At 39.3% G+C, this 14561-nt stretch overlaps 2 protein-coding genes across 6 annotated transcripts in view; one reads left to right on the forward strand and one right to left on the reverse strand.

The window, feature by feature from the left end:
* bloc1s2 (biogenesis of lysosomal organelles complex 1 subunit 2) overlaps window positions 1-14561 on the forward strand; it is a 281661-nt gene that overhangs the window by 244151 nt on the left and 22949 nt on the right. The window lies entirely within an intron of this gene.
* dab1a (DAB adaptor protein 1a) overlaps window positions 1-14561 on the reverse strand; it is a 411680-nt gene that overhangs the window by 2965 nt on the left and 394154 nt on the right. For all 5 annotated transcript variants that reach the window (XM_088350331.1, XM_088350336.1, XM_088350335.1 and 2 more), the window contains one exon: window positions 13230-13326. In XM_088350331.1, the coding sequence (XP_088206457.1) occupies window positions 13246-13326 (81 nt within the window). In that variant the 3' untranslated portion in view covers window positions 13230-13245. The remainder of the gene's footprint in view (window positions 1-13229; window positions 13327-14561) is intronic.

The raw sequence follows: 14561 nt of genomic DNA on the forward strand, positions 1-14561 counted from the left end.
TCAAATCAACATGTGTCCCCGGGACACAACTTTTTTGACACAAAATTCTCATTATTACCCGATTACTTTTTTTTTTAGCAAAGATTTACCGCACTCCAAACTTTTCGTCAGGCAGATCCGCCATTGTTGTTTTGGTCGCGCGGTTCGAGTTTTTGTCTGCACGCCGATCTCGGCAAACAAGATCTCGTTGCTTCGAGATTACGTCACTGTTGTGGTGGTTGTCGTCGAGGAAAGGTGAAAATCAAAACAAAATTGGTAATTTCTTCAGTGTCAGTAGTAAGTAAACATAATGCAGAAAATGATAATAACGGCAATAATTCCGGCACGAAAAAACGGCCAAGAAATTCTTCGGAAGATCGCGGAGGGAAGAAAAAAACGTGTGTTGAAGCGAACGATTCGACGAAAGAAAATAAACAAAAGAATACTCTTAGCAAGAAAAGGACTTTTCTGCCAAAATGGACTCAATTATATTCCTGGTTACGCTATGAGGAGGATGATTATGGATTGGACCTTGAGAAGGCATTACAACTGTGGCGGGACAGCAAACCACAAAGAATATATGAACTGAAAAATCTGAAGTGATAACTTGCTTTGTATTAGCAATTAACTGTGATGATTAAAACTGCATGAATATATAGACTAATATTACAGCAATATTATTTTGTATAATGTACAATATTTTTGTGAACTGAAAAATCTGAAGTGATAACTCCTTTGTATTACCAATTAACTGTGATGATTAAAACTGAATGAAAATATAGTTTAATACTTCAGCAATATTATTTTGTATAATGTACAATACTTTGAACTGAAAAATCTTGAAGTGATAACTGATTTGTATTACCAATAAACTGTGATGATTAAAACTGAATGAATATGTAGATTTATATTATATATTTGTCGCCGATTTACAATTTCAACCTCGATAACATTAAATTTTGGGGACCCACAGATCTCTGTTGGGACCCATAGATTTTTGAGCATGCGAGTCCCCGGGACCCATCACTTTTCAGAGGTTAAATGAACACTGTGTATATGCTCACTACCATTTATCAGCCAGAGATAATTTGAGGAAACAGTGATACCGATGTTATTTGACTTAAAATTTTTAAGGCAATATGATTAAAAGTTTCTCCCATAGGAACCCACGGTGCTGCTAGTGTAACACACACTTTGAACTCCCCAGTCTGATCACATGTCATGTTTATTTGTATAGTCCTTAATCACAAAGAGTCTCAAAGGGCTGCACAGACCACAGATTATTGCAAACCACATACTATTATTACACCATCCCCTGATCTGAAACCTACATGAGGGCAAGGAAAAACTCAAAAACCTCAACATGAGGAAACCTTGAGAAGGGACCGCACATGAGGTAATCCCCTTTCCAGGATGAACTGGCTGCAATGGATGTTGCAATAACAAATGATACACAGCTATTGTCAACATAAAATATAGGTTATTCATATGCTATAGAATAGAAGTGTTTTTTAAGCTTTAAACATTTCCACTGTGGTAGCAGATCGTATCTCAGGGGGAAGAGCATTCGACAGTACCGGGGCCCGAATGGAGAACGCTCTCGAACCTGCCGCATGGGGATTTCCCATCATGCAACATTCAACATCGGATTTCATGTGGTAGTTGTGTAGTGAAAGGAAGTCCGTTTCTTTTTAGAGAACCGGCTTTTTCGGCTCAACTCATAAAAGAGAGCCGGCTGTCAAACGGCTCACTTGCTTTGATGCATTATATTATGAATGATTATGTTGTATAAAGAAGTTAAGAAAAAAAGGAAGTATAAAAGGAGAAAATGAAAAAAGACAGGTTTGTGGTGATCCCTTTAATCAGTATATTACCAACAATAATTCAATGCAGAAAATGCATTCATAATTTGAATAAGAAAATGTACTATTCTACTTAATAATATTTGCATGTATTTTTTTCCTTCTACAGTGAACGTCCAAGCTACTTCATTTTTAAACTTTTTTTTATAATAAACCTCATTCATGTCGAGCAACTCAGTATCTCACAACAAAATGTTTATTAACAATATATATATGATATAACGAAACACATGTACAATACAACATGTTAAACTACATAAATAAACACTTTTGAAAAAAAATACGGTGTAAGATTATTCTGTATTTTGTAAGGGAACATTCGATAGTTTGTAAGGGCATGGAGCCCTGGAGCTTGACAGGTATGTAATTTACAATTCCAGGCCCCATGATATTGTTTTTTTTCTACCTAAGCTGAAAATATGTTGCCACTCGTTCTTTCAATACCATAATGTATTTAGGGACCGCACAGTGAAGTGAATGGTTAAAAAAATAAAACATATGTCGGCTCATGCAGGGTGAAAAAATAGCTTTAAAAATGCCCATGCTTTTGCTAAAGTGACCACTGGATGGCAGTAGCGCTTCTGAGTACAACCCATCATTGAGCCAGCCTCAGGCCTCTCTCAACTCGCACAAGCAAAAATGAATTCCCAATCAGACATCCTTTCAATCCTGCTAAAATATATTTTCAATTGAAAGCCCGACGTGATTATATTCACTGCCATTGACGGCTATAAACGTCTTTTTAAAAAGGGGGTCTGAGTCAAGAGTCCCCGCCCCCTTTGACGCCCTCAGACTAATCAACGGCTTTGAAAGAAGCATCGTGACTCATTGTGAGGCCCCCCGTTGGCACCCAAACGCTGATTGTGGAGGTCCTCGGCCCCCCACGCAAAACACTCCACGGATATTTTGCGACACAAGTGCACAAGCTTTCAATGTGGACAGGCATCGTTTAGGCTTGTTGCATTACCCGTTGCAACCCTATACTGTTTCTTATCTTTCTGAATCCTTCATTTGAAACCCTATCACATACCTGTCAACTTGTACGTTTTTGCCGTATAAAGTACGTTTATTATGCATTTTAAGACGTGTACGACGTACAAGAAAATCTGTACGGAAAAACGCAAATTTGTCAATTATGGGTATACACCGACTGTGACGAATCGGCAAACGAGTTTGCCGCGGTAGCCTCTATCTCTGTATCGTTTTTCTTCGTTGCAAACGAAGCAAGCGGTTTGATGCGCATGCATCTGCCACCTCGGATTTCACGTAATAGTTATGTAGTGAAAGGATGTCCGTCTCTTTTTAGAGAACCGGCTTTTTCGGCTCAACTCATTAAAGACTCAACTCAAACGGCCCACTTGCTTTGAAGCATTATATTACGAATCATTATTGTTGTATACAGAGTTTGCTAGGGTTACTTTAACTGGATTACTTTCAATTACTTTTGGATTACTCCAATACCAAATATGCTAATTAAAGACAAAAGAAACTAAATATGAATAAAATTATGACTCACAACACGTGGTAAGCTTTCTCTCCTGGCTTTGATCTCTTTGATCGCAAAACTAACATAAAATGCGACAGAAACAAAATGAAAATAAATCCAAACATCATTTTTGCCGTTCCATGTGTTCCGTTACTCCCCAAGCCTGCACAAAATTTAGTCATTTTATGACATATTTGAAATCCAAAACATTAATTTATAAAGAAATTGCTTAAAAAAACCTACTGTGAAACCCTAACAATCGTTCAAAACCTTTACCTGGCCTAAAATCCTAAATTGAAACCCACCTTAGGTTTAGTTAGTTCCACGGACGGACTGAGGAGATAATTTCTTCCTCATGCCATGAGGCTCTTTAACCCCACCCAGGGGAGTAAAATCCCACATTAAACCACACATTTACATATTACACTATTTTTATTACAGTGTGTATTTTATGCAGCACTATTTAAATACTATATGTCAACAAGTTACATTGGGTATTTATGTATTATATTCCTTCTCCTTTATTATTGTTTTATTTTCAACACAAGGATACTGCTGGAAGTGTGAATTTCCCTACAGGAATGAATAAAGTATCCATCCATCTATCCATCTATCCATCTATCTATCTATCTATCTATCTATCTATCTATCTATCTATCTATCTATCTATCTATCTATCTATCTATCTATCTATCTATCTATCTATCTATCTATCTATCTATCTATCTATCTATCTATCTATCTATCTATCTATCTATCTATCTATCTATCTATCTATCTATCTATCTATCTAGCTCGGCGAATAGTGGTTTGAAAACTTAATCGATGACTACAAATTATCAGTAGCTTAGGAGGTTAAGCGCTCGTTTTGTGATCAAGAGGTCGCAGGTTTGATTCCCAGCTCTTCTGTGTTATATGTCGAAGTATCCTTGGGCAAGACACTGAATCCCTAATGCCCCGATGGCTGACGCTGCTATCATTTAGCTAGTATGTGTAAAAAGGAAAGCACATTGTTAAGCGCTTTGGGGGGTCTTCATTGACTTGAAGACTATATAAAATGCAGAACATTTAAACATTAGCCTTGGTGTAGCTTTTTCAAACCGTCCGAAGCAATACAAAAGTGCGCGTTTTTTTTGTTGTTATTTTTAGGCATTTTGACGTTTGTTCCAGAAAATTTACCCAATTGAGTAATCCTCAAGCTTTTCACTAGAGAGAGTCATCCACTTCATTCTTCCCTGACGCGTTTTGGCTCAGAGAACCCAGCACAGATTGGACCTAGAGTTGAACTTGGAAAGCAGAAGGCCACTGTTGATTTGGTCTGATTCGGGTACCGTGGGGCCACTTTTAAAGCGCAGCCAACGTGTCCATATTCCGGACCACTGCTCATAGGATTAGGAATGTTGTCCTGACCATTAGGCTCATTAAAATGACAAATTATTTTAGTTTTTCTTTTGTTTGTTTCTATGCTGTTGGCTGTCAGCGTAGCCATCTTGTTGTGGCAAATTCTACTCATGTTGCTACAAATGCAACAGATGATGAATACCATACTCATTTTGAGAACCCTGCATTCATTTTTCAAATAGCTTTTACATACTCATGAAAGTAGAAAAAATGATTTTGAAACCCTAGATCCTGCTTGGAATGAACAGACTGATTTGAATCCTTATTTTTAAACTCTGAACCTGACTTGAAGTTCAATTTGAAACCCTGATAGGTTGGTCGTTTTGGTTGTAACATTTCTCAGAATTCACTGTGTGAATATAACTTGTTTTTATATTCCTAAATATAAAAACAATCTTACACACACACACACACACACACACACACACACACACACACACACACACACACACACACACACATGAAGTAACGTTTCAATAATCAGTCTAATTGCATCTTTTGTACGTTTATCAGTCTTGTACTCTTTTATTTTGAAATCGCATTTTCCGGTGTATTTTTCTGTTTCCTGTGTGAAATAAGTTAACTAGACACACGGGGGCGGGCAGAGTGGCCGGAGCACTCGGTCGGGGCGAGTGGTGGTGGCCCCGATGGGCCACCGGATGATGCTAATAAATTTATTTACCCTAATGCTTGTTTTTATTTGAGTAATTCTGTCAACATAGAGTTTTTATAAGTCTTAACTTTATCAAACCCTAACCAAGAAAACTGGATTTAAAACCTTATATAATCACAACTAATGCTCATTTGAAACCTTATGACAAGCTTGAAACCGTTAACATTTAAGACCCATTATAGCAGGCGTCGGGAACCTATGGCTCGCGAGCCATATATGGCTCTTTCTATGAGTACATGTGTGTCAGAGACAAATTTGAATGCATGCAAATTTTCTCCATCTCGTTCAAAACTTGAAACATTAATCCTGTTCAGATGCATGCAAAGCTAAACCAAAACTGAATCCAATAGCAGTACTTCGCAGAATATATAGGGCACGTTTTTGACTACAATTTACAGTCAAGGTAACACACCAAAAGAACTCGTTTTGCCTGTACAACGCTAAAGAATCCTTTATATAAAAGCTCACTATATCATCTGTGTTCGGTGCTCAGATACCTTATGATGAAATCCACAGAACATACTGTAAATACGCCAAAATACCGGAAGAGAATTTAAAGTTATTTGATTGGGTGAGTGGGAGGGATGGGTGGAGCTATGCAAAAAGTGCAAGCACTCCCTCCCATCTCTCGCCCTACGCCGTCTGCGCCGAAGGTAAGCACATCAGGCTCCCTGTTTGTAGAATGTTGTAACATTTTTACAAAATAACTGCTTGCATCTGGTTTTGAAACCAATATGTATGAAAAAAAGGGTCAAAAGGAGTTTAACCGATCTTGAGTAATTGCAAGAAAGAGACAAGTTTAAAGTGGTATGTTTGTTGATTTTTGGGACACGGGCTCTGGCATTATTCTCTTTTCATAATTTTTATCAAATCATCAAAAATAAATGTGCTGAAGATTAAGCTTTTGTCTGGGGCGCGGGTTCAGCAATTTAGAAATTTTGTCTCATAATATATGGTGTGGCTCTTTCCCCAAAAAAAATGAATATATTTTGCTTTTATGGCTCTTTGATTTAAAAAGGTTCCCGACCCCTGCATTGTAGCCTTAAAACCATAATCTAAAATCATTTCACAGGTTTTAAGCCATTTTTTTGAAAGCATGTTGACTTCAAACCATGAACTCCTAACCTCGTCTCAAAACAAGTGTTGGGAATAACGACCTTATTTCTTCAGTAACTGGGTAATCCAGTTTATTACTTTTTTTGCCATTACAACACCGTTATCGTTACTTTGGCTGCAGAATGTCCAGGGTTGGGTAGGGTTACTTTAACTGGATTACTTTCAATTACTTTTGGATTACTCCAATACCAAATATCTATAATAAAAGACAAAATAAACTAAAATATGAAAAAATGATGACTCACAACACGTGGCAAGCTTTCTCTCCTGGCTTTGATCTTTGGCAAAACTAACATAAAATGCGACAGAAACAAAATGAAAATAAATCCAAACAGCTTGCCAACATCATTTTTGCCGTTCCATGTATTCCAAGCCTGCACAAAATTGAGTAATTTTATTCCTATTTAGTTTCTTTTGTCTTTTATTAGCATATTTGGTATTGGAGTAATCCAAAAGTAATTGAAAGTAATCCAGTTAAAGTATGGGGATGAATAAAGTATCTATCTATCTATCTATCTATCTATCTATCTATCTATCTATCTATCTATCTATCTATCTATCTATCTATCTATCTATCTATCTATCTATCTAACTAACTAACTAACTAACTAACTAACTAACTAACTAACTAACTAACTAACTAACTAACTAACTAACTAACTAACTAACTAACTAACTAACTAACTAACCCTACCCAACTCTGAGAATGCCAATGGCGGGGTGTCACCGCACACCTGAAGCTGTTTCCATCGGCGCAGTTTTTTTCATCTCCTCCGAGTTGTTTACGTCTCATCTTTTCGGTTCATGACACCGTTCAAAATAGCGACCACCATTTAGTTGAATAGCGATTCCGAAAACAGTATTTACCAATGCACTGAACGAAAAGGTTAATTGGTGAATGCTGCAACCAACTTGTGTCTTTTACCAACAGAATGGGTCTTGGAAGTGGGAGCCGGCTACCCACCAATCGAGAGCCAGTTCCATTTGAGACGCTATTTTTCTCTTGTGATTGATCAAAATGCATTTTTGACATTGATTTGGTGAGTATGAAAAAAGGTTAAAATCAGTTTGTATTTTATCTTTTTCTTTGTAGATTTATACATATTTTAATGTGTTTTGCAACCGTTAAACCCTGATCGTGGCGTGAAACCTGAATTTAACAACCAAACCTTTCAGTTGTACAAACCTATTTGATACTTAATACCCTGATTAGACTTTTCCTCTAGCTCCCATTCAGTTTTTAAATTGCAATGGGAGGCCTTGAAGGCGTGTTCCTAATAAAGTGTCTTGGACTTGATGAGGTCTAGAGAGGGGGTCTCACTGGTGTCAGGACCCGGACAACAGCGGCAAAATGAGATCGTCCGGTGAACCGAGACGACGGCTCGTTTTACTCAAAGTTCTCTCAACATGCCCCCGCACTGCCCCTTGAAAAAAAACAAAAACTTCACACAACTTGAGAGTAGACAGCACAAATAGGCAAAGGTTCAAGCAAAAACTGAAAGGATAAGATGGATCTTTTAAGCCTCAGGTACAGTCAATTTATTTTAGCTTATTTTATTCTGACGGGGAAAAGATGAGGGAGAGAAGTAGATGAATGAGATAAAAGGCAGAGAGAAATCAATAGGGATGAGAAAGAAGGAGAAATAAGCAAAACAAAAAGATAGCAAAACAAGGAGAAATAGAGAGAAGGAAAGAAAGACAGAGAAAGAGAACAAAAGAAAGACAGAGAAATGAGATAGAAAGAGAAAGGGAGAGCAAAAAAGGAGAAAGTCGGAGAAAGAAAGCAGGAGATCAAATGGAAAGAGGGAGAGAAAGAAATGAAAAAGAGATAAGAACAGGGAGGAAGAGTGAGAGAGAGAGAAAAAGACAGAGAGAGAAAGAAAGAGAAGACAAAGAGATTATCAAGAGTGGAAGAGCGAGACCCGGAGGGAAGAAAGGAGATACAAATGGAGAGGGAGAGACAAAGAGGGGAGGAAGAGCGAGAGAGAGATGCAGAGAAAAAGAATGAGAGAGAAGTAGAAGAAAAAGAGAGACAGGAAGAATAAAAATGACAGAGAGAAAAGAGAGAGACAAAGAGTGACAGAGAGAAAGAGAAAGAAAGAGACAGAAAACTACAGGTACAATTGCTTTGTGAGTGATCCCTGGGTTTGGCGACATCCAGTTCACATATTTAAAACTGCAGCACGTTTTTATTTTGTGCTTCTCTCAGCGTTGTCTTGTGGGCCAGATTCAATCCCTTGACGGGCCTGAGCTGGCCTGTGGGCCGCATGTTTTACACCCCATGCTCTAGTACAGGAGTGGTGAACAAGTTAGACACAAAGAGCTGAAATTTTTAACTGTGAGAGTCAAAGAGCCACACCACGAACTGACCTCCCATGACAGACAGACAAACACACACACAATTAAAAACATATTACCGTAAATTCCGGACTATAAGCCGCTACTTTTTTCCCAAATGTTCAGCCCTGCGGCTTATTCAGTGAAGCGGCCAATTTATGTAATTTTTCTATCGGCCACCAGCGGCGTTGGAGTATAAAAGCTAAGATTAAGACCAGTAGAATATGTGCACCAAGAAAGACTAAAACCTCTAAGTTTATGCATACATTGTCTGTAAAGTAAGGGTACGTTCCGATAATGAGGAAGACGCCCTTGATGGCGATAGTCATGAGGAGGAAGTTGGGGACGATCTACCGTGAATTTCACAATTACGGGATGCTTTGTTTTAATAGGCACGCTTGATACATTGCGAGCGTGATGCTACTAGCGTGTTGGTACCTTTCAAAGGCACGGTTTGGGATGAAAGTTATATTATTATTATTAAAACTTTGAAAACTCTCTCGGTGTACCGTCTTTCTTTGTAAATATGTGTAACGATGTATAATATGTATTTGCAACTGTATATTTTATAATGTATTTATTTTAGAGATGTATTCTGTTACGTGTTCTTCGGACGAATCAAAAAGAAGGGGCAGAGCAAACGCGGGCTGATGGGAAGTGGGGTAAAGTTGAGTTACCGGTAGATCTGTCTGTTGTCGCAGCGGACAATAGTGGATATATATTTTTCCCACCCTTAACTTTGGAAATATACATTTTGTTTCCTTGGATTACTTTTAACGGGACCCGGACTTTACAAGTCTGCATCATACGTTAATTACGGGTATTATTTTCCATTCATAATGCCGTCTGTGGTTCTAAGATTGTGTACTATCTATGTGGTAACAATTGTGGAACCTACAACCTAGTCTGGGTTAAGCTTGTGATTGAGCCACAAGATTTAATTAGGGTGCACGCGGCTTATATATCGGTGCGGCTTGTGTAAGTTCTAAAGTGGCAAATCACGTAAAAAGTGATGGGTGCGGCTTATAATCAGGTGCGCTCTATAGTCCGGATTTTACGTTATTTCCCATTATCCACTCCTCTCCTTACAATACAACAAGTATTGTTCTTGTGTTGATTTCAAGGAAAGTGTCCACACTCAATACACAAAAAAACTAAACATGAAACAAGGCAAAGAGCCACAGTATATAGAAAATATGATGAGGCAAAGAGCCGCATGCAGCTCCAGAGCCACGTGTTCGCCACACCTGCTCTAGTACGGACCTCAAATCAAAATTTTGACATAATATGAGCCCGCGTGGTCACAGTATCAATCCCAAGTGTGCTAAATGGGTCTAACAAACCAGCGTGTGTTTGGGGAGGAGTGAAAAGTTGATGTGATTGAGCAAGTAAACACCATATGGGACCAACATCATTGGCTTGAGCCCGCCTCCAACATGAGGACCGCTAGCCAAAACAGTCCGTCTCCTGTCAGATTCGGCACTTTGTTGCCCCCTGCTCCCCCCTCAGCCCCCCGTTCTTGTCCACCTGCCGCCCTTCAGGTTCTAGACCGCCTTCAGGCCGACTGGGAGCATCTGCCGCCCCCACTTCTCCCTGAGAGAGGGGGTGTTTTGGGAGGCTTCTTGGGTTGGTAATTAATAGCAATTAGGCACGGGCGCTCATTAATCTTGGCAGCCCCAAATTAGCTGATGAAAAACAAAAGCGTCCATTGCCAGCAGCCGTTAATAAGGATGAGGTGGAGCCGAGAAGAATAACGTGAGAGGGTTTGAAAGCCAAAAATCTGTAATGAAAACTTTAATCCTGGCTTGAAGTCCTATAGTTTTTGTGCGACGTCAGGCGCATACCTGTTTGTAGACAGTGAGCCATATTGGATGGGTAAAACAAACGCTATCTATCTATCTATCTATCTATCTATCTATCTATCTATCTATCTATCTATCCAGGGTTGGGTAGGGTTACTTTAACTTGATTACTTTCGGATTACTCCAATACCAAATATGCTAATAAAAGACAAAAGAAACTAAATATGAAAAAAATGACTAAATTTTGTGCAGGCTTTGGGAGTAACGGAATACATGGAACAGCAAAAATGATGTTGGAAAGCTGTTTATTTTCATTTTGTTTCTGTCGCATTTTATGTTAGTTTTGCCGGAGATCAAAAAGATCAAAGCCAGGAGAGAAAGCTTACCACGTGTTGTGAGTCATCATTTTATTCATATTTAGTTTCTTTTGTCTTTTATTCGCATATTTGGTATTGGAGTAATCCAAAAGTAATTGAAAGTAATCAAGTTAAAGTAACCCTACCCAACCCTGTATCTATCTATCTATCTATTTATCTATCTACCTTGGTCATATCCCTCAAGAGGGGTGACCGACAGCAAGATAAACACATACAGTAACAAAGAAAATAAAAAAGGGAAAAAAAAATCGCAAAAACACACAAATATTTTTGGACCATGGTCAACCCAATTGCCCAAACACCCAAACAAGTTAGGCACCTTGGCACCCAAGTTGGTCATGCTTTCGTCCCTCCAGATGAAACGGGACACAAGAAAGCGACAATGTCGCTTGGGTCAGGGTGACACAACACACTCTTTTGTTCAACAGCAGGGCCCGACAGCTTTCACTGGTTTACCCCTGCCGCATCATAAGGGTGCCCAGCCCATCCTTTAGAACAAGTCCACAATCCCACTATCCTTTCACAACACTTCTCCACTCCTTCCTATCACCAACAATAGCTCTAGCTTTCACTAGATTTAGACCTCTTTCCTGCAGTGCACTCATAACACTATCCATCCACGTCAATGGCGGCCTTCCTCTTGGTCTACTTCCATTTACTTCTGCTCTGTAGATCCTCTTCAACATTCGCTCCTCATCCATCCGCTCCATGTGTCCAAACCAACAGAGTACTCTCTTATCCACACGCTTGCTCAGTTCTACAACTACTCCAAAAACAAATGCAGTTTGATGATATCATGGGTCTACACCAGGGAGCCCAATACGTCGATGGCGACAGCAGTGTGGGTAGATCGTGAGGCAACCAAGGACTCTCCGTTTGTTTGGTTGGGATGAATGTTTCTTAAGGGGTCTTTGCGCGGTCTAAACATGAGGTATTGTTCTTCTCCTGAAAACAATATGGCTACCGCGGGGCTGAAGCTCCACAACAACGCAAGAGCGCTAGGATAGCAGCCTGGCAGTGTACGCATAGCTTTAACAAAACAAATGTGACCATTTTTAGAACATGGGTCACCGCGCATGCACATAAAACCCTGCCAAAAACCTTCCAAGTTGCCGAGCAGTCCGTTTTAAGAACTTACCTAAGTAGCCTCCAATTTCTTCTAAATTGAAGAAAGGATATCAAAATGAGTGGGAGAGCAGGGCCAAGTAAGAAGTCAAAAACCTATAATTTCCATATGCATCTGGAGTAGGACTTGTTTTTCACAATGCCATATTCAAAATGCCTAATCTGCCAGTCTAGCATTGCTATTCCAGATAAGATTTTTTTAAGTTTTATTCAACAGACAAACCATCTGCTTTGTACTTTTTGTAAAATCATATCTTTGAGACATCGAAATTCCACAAAAAGACAAAAAAACAACAACCCATGAACGTAAAAAAACTACAGAGCGTGATATTTCCCAAGTTTGTTTAACGAAACATCAATGCAAGCATACACACAGGGTTGGGTAGGGTTACTTTAACTTGATTACTTTCAATTACTTTTGGATTACTCCAATACCAAATATGCTAATAAAAGACAAAAGAAACTAAATATGAATAAAATGACTACATTTTGTGCAGGCTTGGGGAGTAACGGAATACATGGAACGGCAAAAATGATGTTGGTAAGCTGTTTGGATTTATTTTTATTTTGTTTCTGTTGCATTTTGTGTTAGTTTTGCCGGATATCAAAGAGATCAAAGCCAGGAGAGAAAGCTTACCACGTGTTGTGAGTCATCATTTTGTTCATATTTGGTTTATTTTGTCTTTTATTAGCATATTTGGTATTGGAGTAATCCAAAAGTAATTGAAAGTAATCAAGTTAACGTAACCCTACCCAACTCTGCATACACATACCCATCCAACATGGTCGCCACCTCTTGGGTTGTCTGGATGTAGCTCACATGATTAGCACCCATCTATAGGTTGTCAGAGTTATCAAACATTAGCGGCTGACGTTCCCAATGAGGATGTTAGCATCACTGGCTACCTTTGTGCTATCTGCTAGCTAAGCTAAGTTATAGTCATGTGGAAAATGACATTCATACACGTGCAAACTTATCAAGTAGATCGTTCGACTGCATTGAAATTGAACAACAGAAAAGGAAAGAAAACAGATGAAGAGGAAAAAGATTGTTGTTAGACAAATACCTACCTTGCCCAGCCGCTATCTAGCTCCCGGCCTCTGGATCAGCCTGGTCTGGGCTGGGCCCTGCTGTCTCGGTGGGGCAGGGCGAGACAGAACCGCAAGCCTGCCGGTGCAGAGGCCCGGCAGAAAGAGCAGCAGGAAGGAAAAAAGAAGAAAGCGCAGGATTAAGAAGGAAAACGGGCAGAAGGAAAAAGTTACAAGACAGACTGGAAAGGAGAAGGAAAAATATTGAGTAGATTGATAGCTACCAACAGAACACACATCTAAGGTGACACAAACAATCACAAAAATGCATACTGTAAATTCCGGACTATAAGCCGCTACTTTTTTCCCCAAACGTTCATCCCTGCGGCTTATTCAGTGATGCGGCCAATTTATGTAATTTTCAGCCAGCGGCGCTCTAGTTCAAGGCACATGACGCAGCTTACACGCTAAACGCAATCGAGCAGTCCGATAAAGAAGGAAACAGAGATACTATACGCAAACTTTACCTTGCGAGCGTGTTGCTAGCGTGTTTTTGAATAAGTGAGCGTGGGACGGAGTCTACATGACAAAGTCTCTTTCCCATACTAAAAGAGGACAACTTTGATAACGTCAGTTATAGGGAGGAAGATGGAAACGGTTTACCGAAATTTCTACATGTACGGTATGTTTCTTTTAACAGACCCGTTAAACGTATTGCGAGCGTGTTGTTACACAGGCACGGTTTGGGATGAAAGTTATAATATTATTATTAAAGCTTTGAAAACTCTCTCGGTGTACCGTCTTTCTTTGTAAATATGTGTAACCGATGTATAATATGTATTTGCAACTGTATATTTTTGTAATGTATTTATTTGTATTTATTTTGGACACTTATTCTGATAAGTCTTGCACTGACCAATGAAAAAGAAGGGGCGTAACAGATGCGGGGGATGATGGGAAGTGGGGACCGGTAAAGGTGAGTGTTTGTGGACACGGCATCCTTACCTTTGGAAATATACACTTTTTTTCCTTGGATTACTTTTAACGGGATCCGGACTCTGCAGGTCTGCATCAGATCGTAACTACCGGTATCATTTTCGATTATTTTGCCGGCTGTGTTTTTTGAACTATGCACTTTATGTTCAGTTAAAATCGCGGGACTCAAAGTAGGGTTTGGGTTAATTTTGTGATTGTCTTACATGTTTTAATGTGGGTGCATGCGGCTTACATACAGGTGCGGCTTGTGTAAGTACAAAAGCGGTTGTCCACTTAAAATGTGGTGGGTGCGGCTTATAATCACGTGCGCTCTATAGTCTGGAATTTACGGTATTTGGTTACATTCGTATACTCTCAGTCGGTAATGACGCTATTTCG

The sequence above is a fragment of the Urocampus carinirostris genome, chromosome 12 (assembly GCF_059441175.1).
Source record: "Urocampus carinirostris isolate Australia breed hairy pipefish chromosome 12, RoL_Ucar_1.0, whole genome shotgun sequence".
NCBI classification, from domain to species: Eukaryota; Metazoa; Chordata; class Actinopteri; order Syngnathiformes; family Syngnathidae; genus Urocampus; species Urocampus carinirostris.